The sequence below is a fragment of the Lissotriton vulgaris genome, chromosome 1_1, assembly GCF_964263255.1.
Source record: "Lissotriton vulgaris chromosome 1_1, aLisVul1.2, whole genome shotgun sequence".
NCBI lineage: Eukaryota > Metazoa > Chordata > Amphibia > Caudata > Salamandridae > Lissotriton > Lissotriton vulgaris.
Genome location: NC_141685.1, coordinates 1,490,463,100 through 1,490,486,742, shown reverse-complemented (window position 1 = coordinate 1,490,486,742; position 23,643 = coordinate 1,490,463,100). Strand labels below are relative to the sequence as shown.

The 23,643-nt window shown below is 45.9% G+C and overlaps 1 protein-coding gene across 6 annotated transcripts in view; it reads right to left on the bottom strand.

The window, feature by feature from the left end:
• The window catches only part of PHTF2 (putative homeodomain transcription factor 2), a 589,432-nt gene that overhangs the window by 228,484 nt on the left and 337,305 nt on the right, over positions 1-23,643 (bottom strand). For all 6 annotated transcript variants that reach the window (XM_086967374.1, XM_086967375.1, XM_086967378.1 and 3 more), the window contains one exon: positions 22,609-22,665. In XM_086967374.1, the coding sequence (XP_086823500.1) occupies positions 22,609-22,665 (57 nt within the window). The remainder of the gene's footprint in view (positions 1-22,608; positions 22,666-23,643) is intronic.

The following is a 23,643-nucleotide window of genomic DNA, read 5'->3' as shown; positions in this document are numbered from 1 at the left end:
ACACTGTTGAGGATCCCCCATTTAAAACTTACTTTCTATAACAAATCAAACAAACGGTGGCCAAAATGGCAGTCAAGTTCTTGTGCTCCAAACCTGTACAAGAGTGAGTGTTTCTTTCATGGCGGTTTAGAGAAACAAAAGTGCAACTTTCGAAAAGCAGCATGCTGGTGCAGAAGGTTGGGAAAGGCAAAGTAAACGACTGTGGCTGCACTTTGCTTACAAGTGCCAGGATTCCTCTACTCTAGGATATCCGACATCTCCTTTGTGGCTCTCATTCCGATCCTAAAAAAAAAAAGAGGAGTGGTCCGGGAGGAGGGGCGGTCTTTTGAATATAAAAACAACACTTGACTCAAGACCAATGTTTTACAGTTAATATAAATATGTGGGTAAGATAAAACCTGCGAAGAGTATCTACTTTAAAAATAAATGTCCAGAAAAAGGTCAAACTATCAGCCAGCAAGCCTTCCCTTAGACGTTATGATACAAAACAGAGGACAGCTCATTATTACTGCTTGGCTGTACCACTAGGTTCAGAGGATACATTCAAATATAGAGGGAAAAGAGAAAGAATTGTACTTGTATGTTAGCATACCCAATCTATAGAAAAAAACTCCTAGTTTAACAAAGTTTACCATGTAGTCCGGTATCTGGAAGGGGATTAGAGTCAAAGTGTGGGATTAGGGAAAGGAGATGCTGATATTTCTTCAAGGAGGACTGATAATGTCTGTACGTAATCAAAAACACCCGATCAACAAATACTTCTTCTGGTTCTGGTGCCTGGTTTCATTTCACACTAAGAGCTGCTATGTCGGGTAAACTAGAGATTCTCAAAGGACCAGTGTAATGAGGATCTCCAGGTAACTAATGTATTTGGTACTGAACATAACATGTGGTGCACACAGACACAGCAAAAGCAGGTCACACAGAATGGCCATGCAAACCTGCAGGGTTAGTCTGAAGAACAGAGTACTGTTTGTGCATCGGTGTTGACAAGTTTCTTGAAGTTACTTTTTTGTACTTCACGGTCTCTGACCTTCACGAAGCTGTCAGTGGTTAAAAAAAACACACAATAGTGCCTGACATCGCATGCAAAAATTCCTGAGAGATTTGCAAAGTAAACAACCTTGGAAACTTTAGAAAGTTGTACATGTTGTTACAACACAGGTAAAATGCCTCTAAGGAATACAATAGTGGCAGAAGCTGCAGAGTGCACTGAAACAGAGCGGAGCAGGGACGAAAACACAGGAAATCTGGTGACTTAACTACCAAGCCACAATAAAATGGCAAGGCCACAACCTCAGTTCACACAGATTGGCAGCAAATTTAGAACTGAATAGAGTGAGTGTATGAGAGGAACATGGGGCCAAAGGCTAAAATGCATGATGAAAGATGCCCGCCTGCTGCCAGCTGGGCTGCCAAACGTTACAGTATTGGCAACAAGTTTAGACTCTTCCCACATATGAACAAAGGGAGCTGTAAGCGAGACTAGCATTAAAATAAAACGTTTATCTTGTAGACATATATGGCTTTTATGTGCGTTGTAGAATTCGATACACATTTGTATGGTGCTTGCAACGGCAAACTATTTCAAGTTCTCAATAATGACTAAATACAGGTGTATTGTTGCATAAGGCATAGTCTACAAACAAAACAATCTGAGTAACACAACACATTTTACTTACTATGAGTGACACAGAAAGCACACTCTGAAAAAATGCACTGGCACACTGTAGAACTCCACAAAACACGTCAGATGTGTTACCCTTTCTCTTTAGCTCTTTTACACTGGCATGCTTGCATCGGCAGTGTGATTCGACTTTTCATATTTTAGTCTTTCAAAACATGTTTTTGGTATAGTAGTAGAAAAAAACTTAGCAGTTTACGGGAAACCCTTGCGTCAATTAACAAGTTATGGCATGCAGCTACACGGCATAACCATGTTAGGAAAGCCAGGATGCAGTGCCGTATATCTATCTGCAGAGGTTTATGCAGGCTCACACAAGCCATCCTGTAACACTTACCAGTTTAATAAACTGCAGAGAAAGAGACCACAGCATCAGAAAGAAGGAAAAGCAAACTGAAAGTGTAAGGTGACTACTTCGAAGGGAAAAACTGGCAAGCACAGATGTTATATGAGAAGTCATTAAAAAGAAAAGATAACGAGACGTTAAATGACCTAAATGCTTTTATAGTTTATTTTCTGGGTTCAATAAAAAAGACAATTGTGAACATGCGGCCTAAATGTGGTCGGTTACATTTTTTATTATCTTTATCAAGCTATATAGGTCTTATGTAGATCATTTTGTAGATTATATCTTTAAACGGAAAAGAACAAGTGGATCTAATAAAATGCCACTTTTATTGTTCAGCAAAGAAAAACAATCACCATATCAATGCATAACATAAAAACAAAGTGGTAAAAATGTATTGTTACACCATTCCTTTACCACCAGTGTAGACATTTCAATAGGATCTCAGAAACAAATGAACATCTCCGTGGGCAAATTTAACTTGGAATTTCTGACAAACACGTAGAAATTGTGCGCCACTTAGAATGTTATCTTTAATTTATAGAAACCCGCCTGAATAAGATCCTATGAATAGCGAAGGCTGTTTTAGGCAAGTAAACGGCGCACATACCCAAAGCCTCGAAACTCAAACTACTGTTTGATTCAGCACCCTAATTCAAGCCCCTTGTTACTGTACCATAGAAGGCCCCATTGTTAGCTCCTTTGCTTGAAAAAACAAGCATTTGCAATGCAATAGTTCTCGCATTTACAAGAGTTTAAGCTATATGCATTGTAAATGACAATGCCTTTTATTTATGTGTTGTTTGTAAAACAGATAAATAAAAGGCCTTGTCATTTACAATGCCAATAGCTGAAACTCTTGCAAAGGCAAGACCTATTGCATTGCAAATGCAGTTGGCACCCGTTGTACAAAGATTTTTTTTTAAAGCGTTAGGAGAGAGCGTGACAATGCTATTTGAGAAAATAGTGCTGGGAGACTGTAATTAAAGTCTACCGAGTAACAACCCACGTCACCGTGATTGTCCCAATGGGAGGTTAGAAAATAGGACACAGTGGTACTAAGGAGGGAATACTAAGCCTATTGACCAATGAAAAGCCAAAGTTTACAGTGGACAATGACACAAGCCAATGAAAAATATAGGTCGAGCTTCAAGTCCATACCTGAATACAGCATGCCTTGCAGAGCAGCGCAGGCGCTGCCCAGGCGTGACCTAAAAGTACTCCTACCAACCAGGACGAACAATGGGGAGACTTAGGCACACAGACGTCCTGCCTGCCAGACTCCAACACCAAGGAGGTGGACAACTGACCTGGTAGCGGACGTCATCTGGCTGGAGTATGTAGAGGAAGCAGCGGCCGACCTAGAAACCACCAGAATATTCACCACCGGTATTAACCGATGACTCACACTGGACTGAGGAGCTTCATGTGGTTGCCCACAGAGCAAGGTTCTATTTACTCATTATTATTAATAAACTAATTTCTAAAGTGCTCGATTGCCTGACTCTTAGGACTTACTGGTATGGTAACCTAACCTCACCATCATTTATATGGTGAACAGCCAGATTTTAAGTGACTTCCTAAACTGATTGAGGTCCGCTGTCGGTCAGGGAAACTAGTAGACACACAGCTTGTACCGAGAACACCCACTCCTGCCCATGAAAGTCTGAATTTGTGCTAAGTTAAAAAACTGGCTTCTGTTGATTACAGCAGATGGACAGGACACTACCTCATACATTTGTTCGGCAAGTAGACAGGACCAGTCTTATGAAAGTCCCTGTGAACAATACAGAAAGACAGGAAAATCATCCATTTTTCTACGGGTAGCTAGTGAATTTTCTTTAGCACAGCAGTTGAGGTTCATGGGAGTGGGCCGACCAATGAAGATGCAGCATTTTGTTTCAGAGCGAGACATTTGATGAAACAATATGAAGTTCCAAGTGTTGCGTAAGCTACGACTCTCGCGTAGCGCTACAAGATTTGCATTCCGACCCAGGGGTGATCTAAGTGAACTTAGTTCAATTCACAGGCTTTAAATGTGAAAGATGGGTTATTTGAGTCCTGTAGAACTCCAGTCAATATACAACTGAAGTGAAATCATTGAATTTGGGTTAGTAACAATCCCCATCAAGTTGCTCAAGGGTGTCGTCTTAACAGTAAACCTATTTCGCTCTTCATGATTTCATATATACAATACTAAGAAGAATATACACTTTTAATTAAATGTATTTATTATTACATCATGCACCTGTTTCACAGTATATCTAAAATAATCACACAGGATATCATTAAAACAGCAAGAAGGTACATTATGCATAACGTAAATGGTTAAAATGTAATCTAAAAGCCTAACACCCTAAACCTTGTTCCATGTGCTACCCAAGGAGAGCATTTAGTAGAGCAACTTGCCGACTAGTGTTTCTTGGAAAGTGCATCGCACATCATATCCTGTTGACAGTTGGGCTGTCATTACCAGAAGAGTTCCCTGCCTAAGGCAAACACGCGCAGTGGTGGCAGTTTTCCTCTGGAACTCGGCTCTTTTAAACTTCAGGCAAGATGCATCCGTTTCTCTTAGTGGCTGCTATAACCACGATCGTCTTCGCATGGTTTGTTGCAGAATAATCTGGGAAGAAGGACCTCTCTATGTAAGGGGCTGAGTGGTGGTCTTTAAATACTAAACGTCATCAGGGATGAAGACTTTTGACCTAGTTTGAGAAATGCAACGTATAGATTACCTGCACAAGAGAAGGGGTCCTAGACATATCTCTAACAAGATGGGAGATGAGTGGATGTCAATTTGCACTACACCTCGTTGATAAATTATACATGGAGGGTTCTTGGTGGCCTTGATATATTGACAGGGGAGCACCTGTTCTAGACTGAGATTCTCATCAGATGTTAGGTCTGAGTCCTTAACAGAACGCTCTGTCATTTTCTGTTCCTCCCTTGGTTTGATAAATGATTAGGGCGAAATTACATTCATGGTGTTTATTGTTTATAACATATAAGAGAGGTTTTTTCTGGAGTGTGATCCGGGATTGATTTGTGGGCCTGCTTGGAATGGAGTTAGACCTCAGGGACATTACATCATCAGGAACAAAAAACTCATAGTCCAAGTATAATAGCCTGAACAATCAGAGGTCTTTCTATTGCTAGATGAAGAGGTAGAAGCTTCCTGAGAACTTTGAATAAAAAGAAACAAGTACGAGTCAGCCTATTCTGGTGAGAAGTCAAAAGATAGATCACTATCAAAAAATTAAACCAAGATAGTTAACCTCAGAAGAGGAAAGTTGGAATGGGGAGGCTAAAAATCAATGCCCAAGAAATCTTACTAGAGGTGCAACAGAGTACCTGATTTATCCTCGTTTAATTGGAGGGAATTCAGTCAACCAATTAGTAATTTTCCGCATAAATTTCTGAAAGGGGTCATACGATGCGGCACCTTAGGATCCACAGATATTACAAGATTGGGATCACCTACGTAATTCATAAAGACTACCCCCAGCTGGCAAAGTAGATGGGTCAACGGACTTGTGTAGATACTGAATAAAGCAGGGCTCTGCGCACACCCCTGAAGTACCCCGTTTCATGCTTCGGAATTTCGAATGATACAGAGGAAGATGGATTGCATGTGCTCCATTGTCCAAATATGACGTACACCATCTCAGAGCTTTATCCTTCATGCTGATTTCAGTCAGTCTTAAACATTGGGGTCCTTTAAGCAGCATATGGGAGGACATGATCCAGAGGTACCCCAAGATTGAAAACTGTGCTTTTGCATCTATTGCAAACTTGGGAGTTCAAGGTGGCGTTTTTTGAAAATGCCAAAGTGAATGAAATTCACATTCATGTAAAAATTCACATCCTAACTAAGGTTCCGCAGTTACAAGAGGATGTCTTCTTGGAAGTTGAGGAGGTGGCCAAAGTGTCAGTGTTGAAAGCCTTCGATTTGTCCATCAGGGGTGTGGCACGGACGTTTTGGAGGGGTTGGTGAATTCTAGACAGTGCAAGTTAGTCACTAAATTAGCAGGCAGTAAGGGTCAAACTGTAGTGCACAGCACTAGAATCCTTACCTTTTCAGAGTTCACCCTCGCTACCTTGAAACTTGGATAGGATCTAAAGGCCACAAAAAAGAGATTATTGCCTATGATTTAGACAGCCTTATAGCTCCGGGTGAACCTCTGAGTGTCTGTTAGAGGAAAGGGGGGTTGGCAATGTCCACCCACTCCAAGTAGCAGAGAATAATTTCCTCCGAATTTTGCTGAGGCTTGGGCCAGGTACCACCCCTAGCAGCACTGTATGCAGAGCTTTATTTTACCCATATATCAGAAATCGTTGCCCTCAGGGCAATTCTTTACTTGGTTAGACTGGTAAGAAACCCTAAGGCCACAGTTTACTTAGAAACCCTAGAAGGCGTCACAGCAAGCTGCACTTGCCTGGGCCATGCATGGTCATCACATGTAAAAATATTTTTTAAGGAGCTACAGTTGGTGATTTATGGGAAGCTCCTGGTAGTAGTAGACAGGATACTGCAGATTTGATTAAAGAACGGAAACAAGAATAAACGCAGATAAAAAAAAAAATGCTGGGAGCTGAAGCCAGGATCTTTTACGAGCAATTAGTACAGTAACATCTATGGCTTTATGGGTCAGAATATCTAGCCATGCTGTACCCTGAATTAAAGTGAACACTGTACTTAAAATTCCGTCTGGGTATCCCTCCTGACCAAGGATTTTCTTATACCTATACAAATACTCAATGGTAGACCCAACTGCTGTGATTGAAGCTTCGGTGGTCTGGACAATCTAACCCATTTTATTCTGTTTTGTACAAAATATGTAGCCGCTCCCCATTTTTGAAATAACATGTGGTCAGATGTATTAAACCAGATAATATGTATATGGTCCCCTCCAAAGTGTCATATTTAAGGGTTACGTGACCTTGCCCGAGAGAGTTGCCCTCTACTCTAGGATTATGTTTAAGTAGTTAGGCTCCACAAACCTGGTTGTTTCCCATAATGGAACATGCTGCTATCTTATGCATAAATTGCATAATTTTGCACTATTTTTATGCACTGCACTTTTACTCCCTAGGTGGGTTGGCAGATTGTTTACATCTGAAAAGAAGATAATTCCAAAATGTTCTGATAATTTTTTAATTGATAGTGATGAATAGGTTTTTCTTTCATTTAGGATATTGCCTCTGATGGGAAGGTGCACCTTTTTCAATGCACTCACACTTTACTGTATCTGAAGTATATAAACATGCTTTTTTTTTAGGATGTATGCCTTTGACCGAAAGGCGTATTTTTATCACTTCATTATACTTGCATTTTAAAGCTTCAGATTAATTTATTGATAGATTGCTGTGCACATGCTTTAATGGAGTTGTTTTTTCATTGCATGTTTTTAAAATATTGTATGGCTGTTAGCTAAAACAAATAAATAAACTCTGAAACTCTGATAAAGGAAAGGTCTGTGCTAAGTGTTGCTAATGTGAAAGAAACAGTAGAATTTGTGATGTGAAGTGGGTCTGTGTCACTCAAGTGAAGTAAGGTGATATGACTGCACCAAGCTACCTGCCATGTGATCGGTGTGTAGTTTATGGAAACAGTCTGAAGTTACTTTACCTCCTGAAGGTCAGAGAATATGAACAATAGCTCGTACGTATCCTGTGTGTTGCACTAACAGCTTGAACTTGTGTTGAACGTTAAAGTGTATTGTTGGTTTGTTACCTTTCCTGAGCAGTTATTCCCTCACTCAGCTGTCCCTGGGTGTATAGTTATATTGATGGGCAATCTTGACTTTTCCTGCTATTTCCGAGTTTTGCTGCAACAGAGTATGCAAAACGAACTCTAAATGTGTATACCTTAGTAAATACTGCAGTATTGATACGCTCAATAAAAAAGAGATAGACCATAAAATGATGGCTAACTATGAGAAAGACTCTGAAGGAAAAATAGAAGATAGTAAACAGTCCCTACTCATCAGGAGTAAAAGTAGACAGGACTGCTGGTTATTGTTTCAGGGTCTTGTTTATCTGCGAGCTGGCTCTTTTAATGACATATAGAAGTACAACTGCTAAACTGATGCATTACTGGGACTTAACAGAATAACAGGGCTAATGAAACAAATGAAACATGCAAAAACAAATCCGTTGAAACATTCAATTGTCATATAAAAACAGAACATCTTATCAAGGAGAGCTCACAACAAAAAAGAAGATAGATGGGTTCATTAAAAAGAGTTGAGAAACTGAAGTAGCTCTAGTTTCGAAGAATCATCAGATCAGCAGAGAACAACCTGTTCACTACCTTGGGCATCAACATGCCAGAAAGGACTACGATTGAACAAAACACTTAAACTTAACAATGGACCCGTAAAGAGGGTTAAATCAAGGTTCTTGAGCCAGCTCCCCCTTGCTTTATGATCAGCAGGCCTTCATGACTGTCGATTGCATTCTATTTGCCAACGCATGTGTACCCTCAATGCCGCTCTTCCATCAGTTTACTGTGTTTATACTGTTTACGCCTCTGTTTACTGCTGTTACTTATTTATTAGCCTGAACTTTGTCTTCATTGACTTAAATTGCCATTAGTTTTTCTAAATAACCATAACTGTTGTCCTCATTTGCTTTTAACCTTAATAGCCTAATTTTGTATCACTACTGTCCCCCTTTATATTGTTTAATATAGTAAAAGCCTTTTTCTAACTCTGTTGCTAATTCTGTCATCTTGGTGTTCGATACATTGTTGCTTGTATTGCTGTACTTGCTATTTTACTGAGCGGCCTGCCTTACCCCTTGCTCTTTTCCCCCAGTTTTTGAATTTCCCGCTTCCCACAACCCAGCGCCACTCCCTCCTGCCAGGAACTACTAAACGGAGGCCACAGCATGGCCATGCTAAAGGCGCGCCTAAGGCAAGCCGTCTGTGGCTACTGTAAGAAAGTGGCTCTATATATACTGGAACAAAGTAAGGTACAGTGTGTATAGAGTCCCCAATCCCCAGAGGTATAACAAAGGTTAAAGTCAGATCTGACCTTACTCTCTAATGTGGTAGCTTGGTCGAGCAGTAAGGCAGTATCAGAGGACAATGTAAAGCATTTGTTGTACACACTCAGTCAGCAAAAGGTTTCACACACTCCAGAACTGAACTCTAGGCCAATTGTTTTTATATCAAGAGATATAGTGGTTTTATTTCAGAACCAACAGTTATCAAAATATACTTTTCTCAATATGAGTGACTTTGGGGAATTACTTTGTAGACAGGCAATAGACTTAGTAAGTAAAATAGTTACTGGGGTTGCAATAGGCAACACAATTCTAAGCACAATTTAACATTAAGCTCAATGGGTTTTTCTATAAAAATGCAATAGATGACTTTCAGGATTACTTTGCTAACCACAGGACTGGATCCTGGATTCATTCCCAGACATACGGTGTAAACAGTTAAGTAAAAGCGTTTTGGTTACAGTTGTACTTTTTAAAGGAGATAAATGTATTTTCAAAGTTGATACTTGGAAACTTTTCAGAGAAAAACTAGCAATGTTATCCTATGGAAGGAAATTCAAGTCACAGGTAAAGTAGGTTCTCGTTACTTTTGTAATCCAGTACTGGAATCCTAGATCCAGCACTGGGACCTCTACCTAAGAAAGGTAAGTATTTACGTTTCAGCAGTTGGTACGATTTTTAAGGAATATTTGTAGTTTGCAAAAATCGACAAAATAAATTTCAGTGAAAACCAGTCAATGAAAGCCTATGGAAGGAAAGGAGTAGTTTATTTTCTGTAACTCCAGTTCTGTAGTGGGGGTATCTCTGTTATAGTCATAATCTAGTGAATAGTCCCGCCCATGTGCGTGGACCCCGGAGCAATCAAAAATAATCTCTAAAGTGTCGAAAAAATGCAGAACTGCACAGACACTTAAGAGAGAATTTAAAGACATATAATGCAGCCTATAAAAGGCTACACTGTCCAGTACTTCAGCTAGAATTTCCACCAAAAATCCACAAAACAGCAAAGCCTGTCCAGATTTCCCTTGCCTTCAGCAAAACCCCCTCTGGATGATAGAGAGGAAGACCTGGACAGACAAGCCCCATAGGCTGCCATTATGTGGCTCAGAATAGGATACTGTGCCTTTAAGAGAACTTTCCAGAACTTCACAGTATCCCAGAATGCCCTGCAGGTCTCTCATACTTTCAGTTCTTTTTGAAGGCGTAACACGCCAGACCTGTAGCATTTCTCACATGAATATCTCTCTCTCTCTCTCTCTCTCTCCACCGGGGAAGAGGGCGGGCGCTTATGACTATAACAGAGATACCTCCACTACAGAACTGGAGTTACAGAAAAGAAACTACTCCTTCTGTAGTAGGGGATCTCTGTGTATAGTCATAATCTAGTGAATAGAATGGCAAGCCCATCCCCACACCAAAGCGGCGGTGGAGAAAAGAAGCTAACACCACTATTGTGCGAACAAATTCCGTAACGAAGCCTGTCCAACCTGAGCATCTGCTCTGGCATCAGCGTCCAGACAGTAGTGCTTAGCAAAGGTATGAACTGACTTCCAAGTGGCGGCCTTGCAAATTTCTGCAATCGGCACATTACGGAGCAATGCTGTCGTGGCAGCTTTGCCCCTGGTGGAATGAGCCTTAGGCTTACCCCCCTAAGGTCTTATTAGCTTTCTGGTAACATAGTTGTATGCAGGACACAATCCACCTAGAAATGGACTGCTTGGAGGTCGCAAGACCCGTCCTGACTGATCCGTAATTGATAAACAATTGGTCTGACCTACGAATACCTTTAGTCTTATCCAGATAAAATTTCAACACCCTCCGAACATCCAGGGAATGTAAAGACCTTTCCGCTGGAGATGAAGGATTCTGAAAAAACGTAGGCAAAGTTATAGTTTGGTTGACATGAAAGTCAGAAATAACCTTGGGAAGAAATTTAGGGTGAGTACGCATAACAACCTTAGCAGCATGAAATACAGTATAAGGTTCATTACAACACAGCGCCTGAATTTCACTCACCCTGCGGGCCGATGTAATGGCCACGAGGAACGCCGCCTTCCAGGACAGGTGCTGCAACGAAGCCTTATGAATGGGTTCAAAAGGCTCCTTCATCAAACTGGACAGCACCACATTCAATTCCCATGAAGGCGAAGGAAGCCTGACAGGAGGGAACACTTTCTTCAAGCCTTCCAAAAAATCTTTGATCACAGGGATCTGAAAGAAGGAAGTCTGTGAAGGGCTTTTCCTGTAGGCAGTCAATGCAGCGAGATGAACCCTAATAGAGTGAACATTAAGGCCAGATCGCGCCAAATGTAGAAGGTAGGGAAGGATTACATCTTCCTTGCACGTCGTAGGATCAAAGTTCCTGGACACACACCAGATACAAAACCTCTTCCACTTGTAAGCACGTCCGAGTGGAGGGCCTCTTAGACTCTTCAGTATGTCCATGCAATCTGCTGGTAGATTCAAATGGCCATATTGCACTACCTCAGGAGCCATGCCGCCAAACTCAAGTTCGAGAGGTTGGGGTGCACCATCTGCCCCCCGAACTTCGTGAGAAGGTCCGGCCTGCACGGCAACCGTATGTGTGGAAGGAGGGACCGGTGTAGAAGGTCCGTGAACCACCACTGTCTGAGCCATTCCGGGGCAATCAGGATCATTCGTGCCCTGGACCGGGACAGCTTGATGAGCACCGCCGGAATCAGAGGGATGGGCGGAAAAGCGTAAACAAAGCTGTTCGACCAGTTGATCCAGAGTGCATTCCCCAGCGTCCCTTGCTGGTAGTACCTGGAGGCGAAGTCTCGGCATTTGCTGTTTTCGGCGGTGGCGAACAGATCTATGTCTGGAGTCCCCCACCTTGCGAAGACTTCTCCTAGTACGTCGTCGTTTATGACCCACTCGTGGTTTTCCTGAATCAGCCTGCTCAGTGCGTCCGCCTGAACATTCTGCACACCTGGCAGATGGGTAGCCGTTATCGTCAATCCTCTTGCCAGAAGCCGGTGCCAGATCGTCTGCGCCTCCCGAGACAGGGTGCGCGATCTCGACCTCCCCTGCTTGTTGAGGTAATACATCGTGGTCGTATTGTCCGTCTGTACAAGCAGAGTGTTGGTCCGGAAGGATGGATGAAAGGCCTTCAGCGCCAAGTGAACAGCTCTGAGTTCCAGGAAATTGATGTGATACATGGACTCCGTCTGAGACCACGTGCCTTGGATCTGTAAGTCCCCCGAATGCGCTCCCCAGCCCTGGAGAGAAGCATCCGTCACGATCGTCTGAGTAGGAATGTCCTTGTGGAAGGGAACCCCTCTGAGGAGATTCTCCGCTGAACACCACCACTTCAGAGACTGAAGAGCATGCAGAGACAGTCGTATCTTGTCGTCCCAAGATCCTCTCCTCTGGTCCCATTGGTCCTCCAAGCACTCCTGCAGAGGCCTCATGTGTAGTCGTGCATGAGGAGTGAGGAAGATACAAGAGGCCATCGACCCCAGTAGAGAAGACACCGTCCTCACTGTTGTAGATGGAGCGGTCATAAGAGCCTGAGCCTTCCGAAGGATCGATCTCCGTCGCTCCTCCGAAGGAGACACGCTTGCTGACAGCGTATTGATGGTGGCCCCCAAGTATTGAATACATTGGACCGGGATCGGGACCGACTTGGACATGTTGATGTGCAACCCCAGCTTGTTCAAGAGAACGCACGTCTTCTGGAAGTCTGCTTGAGCTTCTGAGAAGGAGGAGGCCTTGATCAACCAATCGTCCAGGTACGGGTAGACAAACACCCTGTCGTTCCTCAGGTGTGCCGCTACCACTGCCATGCACTTCGAGAATGTCCTGGGTGCAGATTTCAGTCCGAAAGGCAGCACCGTGTATTGGTAATGATTGGAGCCGACTTGAAATCGCAGAAACTTCCTGTGTTTGTGTGCGATGGGCACGTGGAAGTACGCATCTTGTAGGTCTATGGCACAAAGCCAGTCCCCCTGTTGCAACTGAGGATAAATCTGATGCAACGACAGCATGCGAAACTTTTCTCTGCGAATCCACTTGTTTGCCTGTCGCAAGTCCAGAATGGGCCTGAACTCGTTCTTGTCCTTCTTGCGAACCAGAAAGAACCGGGAGTACAGACCTCTTCCTCTTTGAGACAGAGGTACGTCTTCTATCGGCCTTTTTCTCAACAGGATATCGGCCTCCGCCTGGAGCTCGCGCAGTTGATACTGCGAGCTGACCGGAGGGATCGCTGGAGGAGGGCTGATGAACCGAAGACTGTATCCATTGCAAACAATATTCAGCACCCACTTGTCCTGAGTAATTTTTCTCCACTCTGCCAGAAAAAATTGAACGCTTCCCCCCACCGGAGCGGGTAACGGATGACGTGGAAGTAACCGCTCAGGGTTGAGACCCGGCCGGGCCCTTGGTCACGGTAGAGGACTGCTGTCCACCTCTACCCCTCTGACGTTTTTGGAAAGGTCTTCGTAACTGCTGCTGTTGTTGTTGCTGCTGTTGTCCCGAAGACTGTCCTCTTCCTTTCGCCTGTGAGCCGAACCGCCGTTGGAACTGGCGGTAGGGTTTCTGGTCTTTGGGCTTCTCCAAGCCCACCGCCGTCAGGGTTTCAGCCTCGGCCTTCATCCGGGCCATCTCGCCATCTGCGTGTTTACCGAAGAGCGTGTCCCCGGAAAACGGCAGGTTGGCCACTCGCTGTTGCGCCTCAGGCTTGAGAGACGTAAGCCTGAGCCAAGCATGGCGGCGCTGGTTGATAGCGTGGCAGTAGCCATGTGCAGCTAACAAGGATATATCCGCTGCGGCACTGATGGCCTGGTTCGAGACCAGCATCCCCTCCTTGACGATTTCCATGAAGTCCTCCCTCCTGTCACGCGGTACCAGGTCCGCGAACTGCTCCATGGAATCCCAAAGCGCACGGTCATATCGTCCCAGTAATGCCGAGTCGCTGGAAGCCTTCATTGTCGTGGAAGAAGTCCCACATGCCTTCCTTCCCGCCGAATCAATCCAGCGGCTCTCCTTGTCCGGAGGCACGGTGGAGGACGGGGAGGTAGAATGTTGCTTTCTGGCAGCCGTCACTATCACTGAGTCGGGGACTGGGTCCATCCTCAGGAAGGCAGGGTCCGGTGCCCTGTATTTTTTCAAAAGTCTGGACGGGGCAGCCTTCACCACCGCAGGTGTAAGAAACAGCTCCTGTGCCGGTTCAACCAGTCCCGGAACCAAAGGCAACAGAGGGCGAGACGGGTGCTTCTTGTGCATGATCTCGAATATCACTGACGTCGTAGGTGTAGGAGCCGTCACCTTGATACCCAACTTCGCAGCCCCCCTCAGGAGAACCTCCTGGAATCTACTGATGTCATCGATAGGAGACACCCTAGTCTCCGGGGAATCGGACAAAGTAGGGAAATAGGAGCGGGTCCTAGAAGACGTATCGGTCCTGGATCTATGTCTCCTATGGCGCCGTCTGGAACGGGTGGAGGACCTGTGCCTGCTCCTCGACCGTTCTCTCTGTCTGGAGCGAGACTTCGATCTCTTGGGCCTCGGCCGGTCCACCGGCTTCTCCGGGGTGGCCGACTTGAGCTTACGTGGTTCCTTAGATTTAGGAGTCTTCTTGGGCGGAGTCGGTAGCTCGGGCAACGAGACCGACCTCGGCGGAACCGGTGGAGGCTTTTCAGGCAGAGGAGGCAACGGAGGAGGGGTAGGAGTCCTCGGACGCGGGCCTCTAGGTAACGGAGGAGGAGGTGGAACAGACTTCTTTGGAGTATACACCTCCGAGTACACCGATCCCGGTGACCCACCATCCTTCCCGGGCTGAGGGGAGCCCCCCACAGCCCTAGGCCGCGTAGTACGATCCCTCGACGCCGCTGACCGGTGTTCAGGCGTCGACTGTCGACCCCTCGACGTCGAGCGTCCCTTCGGCGTCGACCGTCTCCTCCTCTTCGGCGTCGAACGGCTGCCGTGTCTCGACGTCGACCCGGACCATCTCGACGACGATCCTCTGCGTCTTGACGGCGATCTCTGGCGCCTCGACGGCGACCGCCTCGACGTCGCCTTGGAGTGTCTCGACGTCTACCTCGACGGCGACCTCCTTCGCCTCGACGGCGAACGCTTCCGTCTCGCCGGCGACTGCTTCCGCGTCGACGGCGGGCTCGACGACGAGGATCCCCTCGACGACGATGAAGCCTTGCGTCTTGACGGCGATCGACGGTATCGCCTCGGCGGCGAGCGGCGACGCCGGGCCTGTCGACACCGAGAGCTCGAAGGCGACGCTGAAGACAGCGACGATGACAATGTCTCTGTGTTCGACGGCGGCCTATGCAGGTCCCTCGACGTCGACGGGCGACGTTTCCTCGACCCAGAGCCCTGGGGAGACGGGGAGCCGGCCTTGGGCTTCCCCCTCGACGTCTTGGTGGGTGCCACCGACCCAGACGGAGTATGGGGACGTGTGCTGGGCTTCCTGCCCCCGGGGAGCCCCCCAGGGGCCTCAGCATGGGCAGATGAAGCCCCTCCAGACCCACCTTGCGTCTTCTGTCTTCTTTCTTCTAGTCCCTGAAGCCTGATCTTCAGTCTGTCCTTCAGGGTCCTGCCAGTGAAACCTTTGCAGATCTCACACTCCTCAGGGACGTGGGAAGAGGGAAGGCAGAGGATACAGACCTCATGGGGGTCTGACTTGGCCTTCTTCCTGGAGCACTCTGGGCATTTGTGAATAATGCAGGCATTATGGACGACCAAGGGGTGCAAGAAACCAAGAAGAAAGCTTTAAAGTACTTAAGAAGTACACAAAATCGAGTTTAGTGCAAAAAACACCAACAAAACCCTTGAAAAGGGAGAGCTCAATGCTCCAGGGTCCTGCTTGCAGGAGCCGGAAAAAAGAACTGAAAGTATGAGAGACCTGCAGGGCATTCTGGGATACTGTGAAGTTCTGGAAAGTTCTCTTAAAGGCACAGTATCCTATTCTGAGCCACATAATGGCAGCCTATGGGGCTTGTCTGTCCAGGTCTTCCTCTCTATCATCCAGAGGGGTTTTTGCTGAAGGCAAGGGAAATCTGGACAGGCTTTGCTGTTTTGTGGATTTTTTGTCGAAATTCTAGCTGAAGTACTGGACAGTGTAGCCTTTTATAGGCTGCATTATATGTCTTTAAATTCTCTCTTAAGTGTCTGTGCAGTTCTGCATTTTTTCGACACTTTAGAGATTATTTTTGATTGCTCCGGGGTCCACGCACATGGGCGGGACTATTCACTAGATTATGACTATACACAGAGATCCCCTACTACAGAAGTGAGTTATCGGCTTTCAGGTGAGTACTCAACTGGTGAGGTTAAGGTTCTGGGATATAGACTCAGGGGTCTCCCATGGTCAGAAAGGTACAGGTATTACACGCTTAGCGGCACAGGGGCAGTCGGGTGCAGAGACAGAAGACGAAAGGCAATCCAATGGAGGGTAGGGGGCCTTTGGTTGGTGGCTGCAAGCAGGCAGGCCACACGGCTGTGGGAGCTGAGATCCTGGTCACTTAGGGTAGTAGTTTCACTTCCAGTGGCACTCGGGTGGCTGGGTGCAGGGTTACAAAGTGAACAAAGGCTGCAGGCTCGGGGACGGAGATTCTTCAGGTGCGACCACCACTTCGAGAGGTAAGTTAGGTTCTTGGAGAAGAGGTAAGTACCCTAAAAGGAAGGCACAAGGGGCTGTGGGGCGCCGGGTGCAAGGGTGTCTTTGGGAGTCAGGAAATCCTACCCTCGGCTGGTCCTGTTTGGAGGGGGTTCCTGGTTCAGAGGCTGCAGGCGCAGTCTGGTCCTCGAGGAGGGTCTTTGGGCACTGGACTCGACGGGGGGACGTCCTCGTGGTCTTGGATCATTCTGGCACGGACAGGGCCCGGCGGGTACAGAGTGGGCTGGATTCGCGGTTCCTGACTGGCACCAGGGGTATGGTTGTTGGAGCAGAGCCTCTGCTCAGGGGAGTCCTAATCTTTGAGAGGGTCAAGGCAGGCAGGTCCTCCGGGTTTCCAAGGTTGCTGTCCGCAGGAGTCGCCGGTATTTAGCAGGGGCAGGTTCCAGGGTCGACAGGCCGTTAGGGTTGGGGCAAGGTCAGTTGGTGTCATCCTGTTAGCAGCTGCACGGCGGGTCGTCTTCTTCTTGATCTTCTTTCTGGTTTTCTGATCGGGATCTGAGGAAGGAAGGTTCAGGGTGCACTCAAATACTGAATTTTGGGGCGTTACAGGGAGGGCAAGGGCAGGGACCAATAGGTCCCTGTCCTGGGGTGGGTACACCCCCTAGTCTGCTCCTCTCCTGTGGGAAGGGGGCAGGAGCCTAGCTGTGATTGGGCAGGGCTCCCCATCTTCAAGATGGCCGGAGCCCGGGGTCGTGCTTCACCTCGCCTCTCCCACCTGAGGGGTGGGGTTGGCACAGGCTGGCACGCCCCCCTTCCTGACGTAGGTTTTCTGCCAGTCTTCCCACCAGAGTGGGGGTCAGAACTGGTGGGGGCCAGTTGCTGAGTACAGCAAGTGGTCTGGAGAAGCTCACAGAGGCGGCAGGCCTTTGAAGCTTCCCCCTGCCCACCCTAGGGGAGGAGACCTAGCACCTCTCCCAGGCTGTGCATTGTTGCAGGCCCAGGAGAGCGGGGGACTCTCCACCCAGGGGTCCAGCAACATGTCTGCTGTGTGGCAGCCTAGGGACCCACTCAGTCCAGACGTGGATTGTAGGTTAGGTTTTCAGGGTGCATCTCTAAGATGCCCTCTGGCGCATTTTACATTAAATCGGTGCAGGGTGTAATGTGCTGAGAAGTTTGATATCAAACTTGTCAGTCTTCAGTGTAGCCATTAGGGTGCTGTGGAGTTGCTAATGACGACCTCCCAGTACCATATACTCTTAATGGCATCACTCCACTTACAGTGCCCAGGAATGGCCCTGGGTACTGTAGGGGCACATGGCTCATGCACCGGTGCCCACACCGCTTGCATAGGGCACCCTGCTAGAGGGGAGATTGAGGTATGCCAGGGCAGTGGGTTTTGTGGACATGGCACACATGCCATGTCGACTCTGTTTAGTTCTGCACTTACCCACACACTGCCTTTGCAGGCTGAGTGTCTGTCAGGGTACAGGGCCCCCAAGGGTAACACAATAAGTGCTGCAGCCCTTAGGGGTCTTCTCTGGTCACCATACCTTGGGTACCTAGGTAACCATTACTAGGGGCTGACAGGTGGCGAGAGGTGAAATTTGGGTTTGGGTTTCAACACAGTTTTAGGGAAGGAACACCTGGTTGGCAAGAGCCCAGGGCACACTCAATCAAAGCACATCAGCAATTCAGCAAAAAGTGGGGGCATACTAATGCAAGCAAGATGGCACTTTCTCACAGCTACCTGTTCCTGGACCGCGCCCAGTACCAGGAACCTTGACCCTTCTGTGACTCGCAAATACACTGCCGCCGAAGTCCGAGCCCTGGATCCTTGGCTCGCCAATAACAACTGCTGACGTATCCCCCCTCAAGTCGTGGTATGATTTTTCACTTACCGGAACGGTCTCTTCTCCTGCAACACCGGAGCACCCGCACACCCGAGAGAATCACCACAACGCCGACCCAGACCGCTTCAACCAAACTCCACTGCCTCCTTCTCAATGACCGATCTCTCTGCAGGCACGCCACCAAGATGTGGGACACCATCACCTCCCTCACCCCAAAAGTCTTTCTCACCGAACCTGGCTCAACCCAGTATCCACACCCGACATTGCCCAAGCAAAGCCAGAGGGCTACAAAATAGCACACTGAGACTGCATTAACAAACACAGAGGTGAAATCGCAATCATCCACAAATAAACCATTCACTGGACCACCTCCACGGAGGACACCATCCCGATCATGGAACACCTCAGCTTCCAACTCCACACCGACAGCAAAACCACCATCGCCTACAGACAAGCAGGATATCACCCCAGCTTCTGCGACACCATCCTCAAATTCCTCGTCCTGACTCCAAACACTACATTTTTATCAGCAACCTTAATTGTTAATGTGACGACCCCAATGACACCAACACTGTCAACTTCTTCGAAAGGATAGTCAACATCGGCCTCACCAAGCTAGTCACCAACCCCACTCAAACCGGAGGACACACATTAGACATTAACTTCATGGCCAGCGACAGGGTCAAGTACAGCCACGTCACCGAACGTACCTGGACAAACCATGCAATCATCCACTTAACCATCAAAGTAACCCCCCACATGCACCGCCACCAAGCCGCCTAGGACCGCCCACTGAAACTGGAGCAAATTATTTGAGAGCCAGTGGTCAAACATCCTCAACACCTCCCACCCGGGCACCGCAATAAACCTAGAACATGCTGTCAAGAAATTCTCCACATGGATCGACTGCGCCAACAGGATCGTCCCCGTCAATCCCACCAAACACAAGAGATCTTCCAAAGAGGCCAGTTGGTACACCACGGAACTGAGAAACACGAAACGAAACTGCAAGCGATTCAAAAGGAAATGGTGCACCAGCAAAGAGCCCACAGACCGTGCCTCTCTCAAGACCTCCTTCAATCTATAGCACCAGCTCCTGAAAGAGACAATAAGAAGCACCCTCGCCGACTGCATCAAACCCTGTTCAAACCACAGCAAACAACTTTTCCCCAGGAACTCTGCGACATCCCTTCGGACTTCTTCCACAACAAGATCTCCACTATCTACAAAAACTTAGAACCCCAACTCACCACTACCACTAACACCCTCAGCCCCCCTGCTCCAACAGACATGAACTCCCACCTCCTGCTCACCACCTAGACACCATTGCAACCATCATGAACTCCGTCCACTAAGGAGCTCCTGTAGATCACTGTCCTCACCACAACTTCTAACTCTGAAGTAAGATAATCTGCAATAAACTCACCACCATCTTCAACACATCCATCACTACGGCCACCTTCCCCGAAGAATGGAAACAGGCCTTCTCAAAAAACCTTCCACCGACCCTGGCGAACTCAAGAATTATCCTTCCATCTCCATTATCTGACCAAAGTTTTCGAAAAGGCCATCAACCCTCAAATGACGGATCACCTGGAGATAAACAACCTTCTGGACACCTCTCAATACGGATTCTGCTCCAAATACAGCACCGAAAACAACCTGATGACTCCCACAGATGTCATTAGAACCCTTCTTGACCGAAGCGATACGGCGCCCTGGATCCTCCTCTACCTTTCAGCAGCGTTCAGCACCATATGCCATCACACTCTTATCAAGAAACTTCACCACACTGGAACCCAAGGAGACATTCTCATTTGTATTGCCTCCTTCCTCACAGGAAGAACCCAGAGAATCTGCCTATCTCCTTTCACCTCAGAAACCAAGAATATTATCAGCGGCGTCGCTCAGCCCTACTCTGTTTAACACCAACATGAGCCCCCTTAGTCAACCTCATCAGAACCCACGGACTAAATAGTATATTCTGATAACACCCAGCTCATCCTCTCACTTTCATAAGACCCATCCACAACATGACCAACTTCTGCAGGTGCATGACAACCGTCGCCGACTGGAAGAAACACGACTACCTAAAACTCAACACCGATAAGGCTGAAGTATTGGTCTTCGGAGACCACATCTACCCGTAGAGAGACTCCAGGTGGCCTTCCGAAATCCTCTACAGCATTCTCACCATGAAAAACCAGATCAATGCAATCTCCTTCGCCTGCTTCTACACCCTTCGCATGTTCTATAAGATCTTCAAATGGCTCCCTATCAACATCAGACAAACAGTCACTCAAGACCTTGTCACCAGCTGGCTGGACTACAGCAACAAACTCTACGTAGGAATCCACTATCACCTACTGAAGACACTACAGATCATACAGAATGTAGCGACCAGACTCCTCCTCGACCTCCACAAGTGGACCCATATCACCCCCCATCTCAAGAAGCTTCATTAGCTCCCCACCGGGAGGAGATGTCAATTCGCGATGTTGATTCACACCTACAAGGCCTTACACAACCAGTTACCAGCAAACCTCAACCAACCCTTCAGACACATGCTCCAGATCTGCCGAAGCGACAGTGGAGGATGCTGCTTTTCTGACCTTGCCGCGAAATTCTGGAGTGATCTCCCCCTTCAACTTGGGATGTCAATCTCGCTGCTTGAATTGAGTAAAGGACTTAAGACCTGGCTGTTCAACGGATCCTCCATCGCAGCAGGCTTATCATTGGCTGGATACCCTCACGGGTGCCAAGCCACACTATACAAATACTGTTCTGATCTGATCTTAAGTTTACTGAATTAAATGCGCGTTTCCCAAACGATAATAGGGTCGCTCATGGAAGGAGATCGTAAAAACTAACACTGCACTAAAAAGCAAAAAAAAGGTGTTGCCACAAATGCAGCTATGAGTAGACAAGTTTACTGCTGGGGTGATTTAAGCAAGCTTTTTGCCAGAAGGCTTTTGTGAGTGTCATACATGCATGCCTCCCATGAAAACTGTTAAAGTGGACTCACTTGACAAGTTCATGTTCCAAAAGGAAGCAGAACTTCTCTGCAACCTGAGTTAATGTGGTTTAAAAAATCTCAAAAGCATTTCTAAAACCAAGTCACTGTACCCATGCACAATTAGCATCAAATATACTCAAGAGTAGTGCTTGTGGCAGTTGTCAAGGGTGCGTGTACTTCTTGCTTTTAATGATGAGGAACAGTGATTTTAAGAACAAATTGATTCTTAAACAGTGCAATTCTGCACGAAGACTGATGTAGGTTAAATAAGGGGTTATTTAAAGGGCATGGTAAAGCCATGTCGGTGTGTCAGAAGGTCGATGGGAGAGAAGATTTAGTCTAAGATTATCACCGTTCTACTCTTCCCTAGGTGTTCCAGTTGCGAAGGCTATGCTTTATATGGCATCTTGTGAAATAAAGAGCAACATTTTTGGTGTGCTCTGGTCAGAATTGGTGACTCTGCTGTGTTGGATTTCTGACAAAGTATCAGGACTCTTTTGGTTTTACTCAAGGACCGATTAACTTTTTGAGCTTATAACTATCAACAACTGGATTTATTATGCTGGAGACAAACTTGTGCCTAAATTCAGAGTCCGGTGAAATTAAGTTTGGAGATCCTCAGTTTTATAGGTTTATTTAATCAAGAGTAGATCCTCGTGGACTGAAAGTCCCTGTAGCTGTTCTTCAACTTGGAAATCTGCCTTGTGCTAGGCAACCATCTAAAATGCATTACTTGATAACAGTTTTTCACAGTCCTAGCCAAGATTAAATTAACCTTTGAGGTAGGAATGTTTTTAAAAGCTTGAGAAACGTAGTGACAAAAGCAGTACATGCAGTGAACAGATTTCAAGAACCTAATCGAGTGAGCTATATTAAAATTGCAAATGAGCAAGCATCAGTATCTGCAGACCAGATGCCAGAAGCCCACATTCTCGCTGGACAATATCGAACACCTTTTAGAAGCTATAGAATACATTACTTTTCTCACATTTTAAACAAGGTTGCAATATTTTCAACAAATTACAATCTGCAAAACATTAAAAAGTGATAAAATATAGCTTAATCACACAATTACTGGTATGTAATCAAAATTTTATATAAATACGAAATTACCTTGATTTCTCTTTGCTCTACTGATTTTTCCCATATTTGCTGATCATAGGCTCCAATCTAAAAATACAAAGGCATAACACAATTTAAAAGAAACAAATTTTATATATTTCATATACACTCAACATATTTTCGCTATATGTCAAAAGACAGAGCACTTTGTCTCAAAATGTCAGGGTTACCTGTACTGTTATACTTCTCATGGTTTGTCTTTTCTAGGTATACCCTTTTTAGGTTTCATCTGTTCATCAAGTGCATATGAATGACAAATATAGGATGCATGGTTAATGTCAATTTTCAAGGCTGCTTAAATAGATTCATTTTTTAATTTCAGCTGCATTGTCTGTTCTAAAATAATTATTGCTGAGTTGAGAACAAGTGTTTCATTAAAAGTGATAAATTAATTTGTCATTTAGAATTACTGCTCAAAGAGTACAGTTTAACAGAATGAAGATATATAAAAGTTCATCAGGCCGCATTCTGAATTTTTTTTATTTTAAAAGATCAAAAACTGGTCAGAAAATGTTATATAAGTTGGGAGAGGTACTTTGTGCCAGGAGCCTGAGAGGAGACCGGTAATGCAGAACAACTTTACCTACTTTTACTGAAGGTTAACGGGAGGCATATTAAGTCTTCACTTTCTGGGGACTTATCAACCTCCGCTATTATAATGAATAACAATTTTACAGGTGTAAGAGTATAAACCATCTTTACTTTTGGTACTGAGGTTAGTTTAGTAAGCCAAATATATCTAGGTGGGTTGCTTTCAAGATAAACAGCCAGTATGATGGATTTTTTAATAATGTTTACAATACTGGTACACGTTGCAACTACTAAACGGTTTATCTTGATTATAGTGACAATATAGATTGTGTGCACTAGGATATTACTCTTATTTTAAGTAAATCATTAAAATGTATTCATTGTTTGCTAGTGTTCTTGAGTGTGTCTATCTATCATGAAAGGGGGCTTGGGTTCCACTAACCATCCCAGTGATACTTCACAGATTTGATCATTACCTGAAATACATCTCACTCA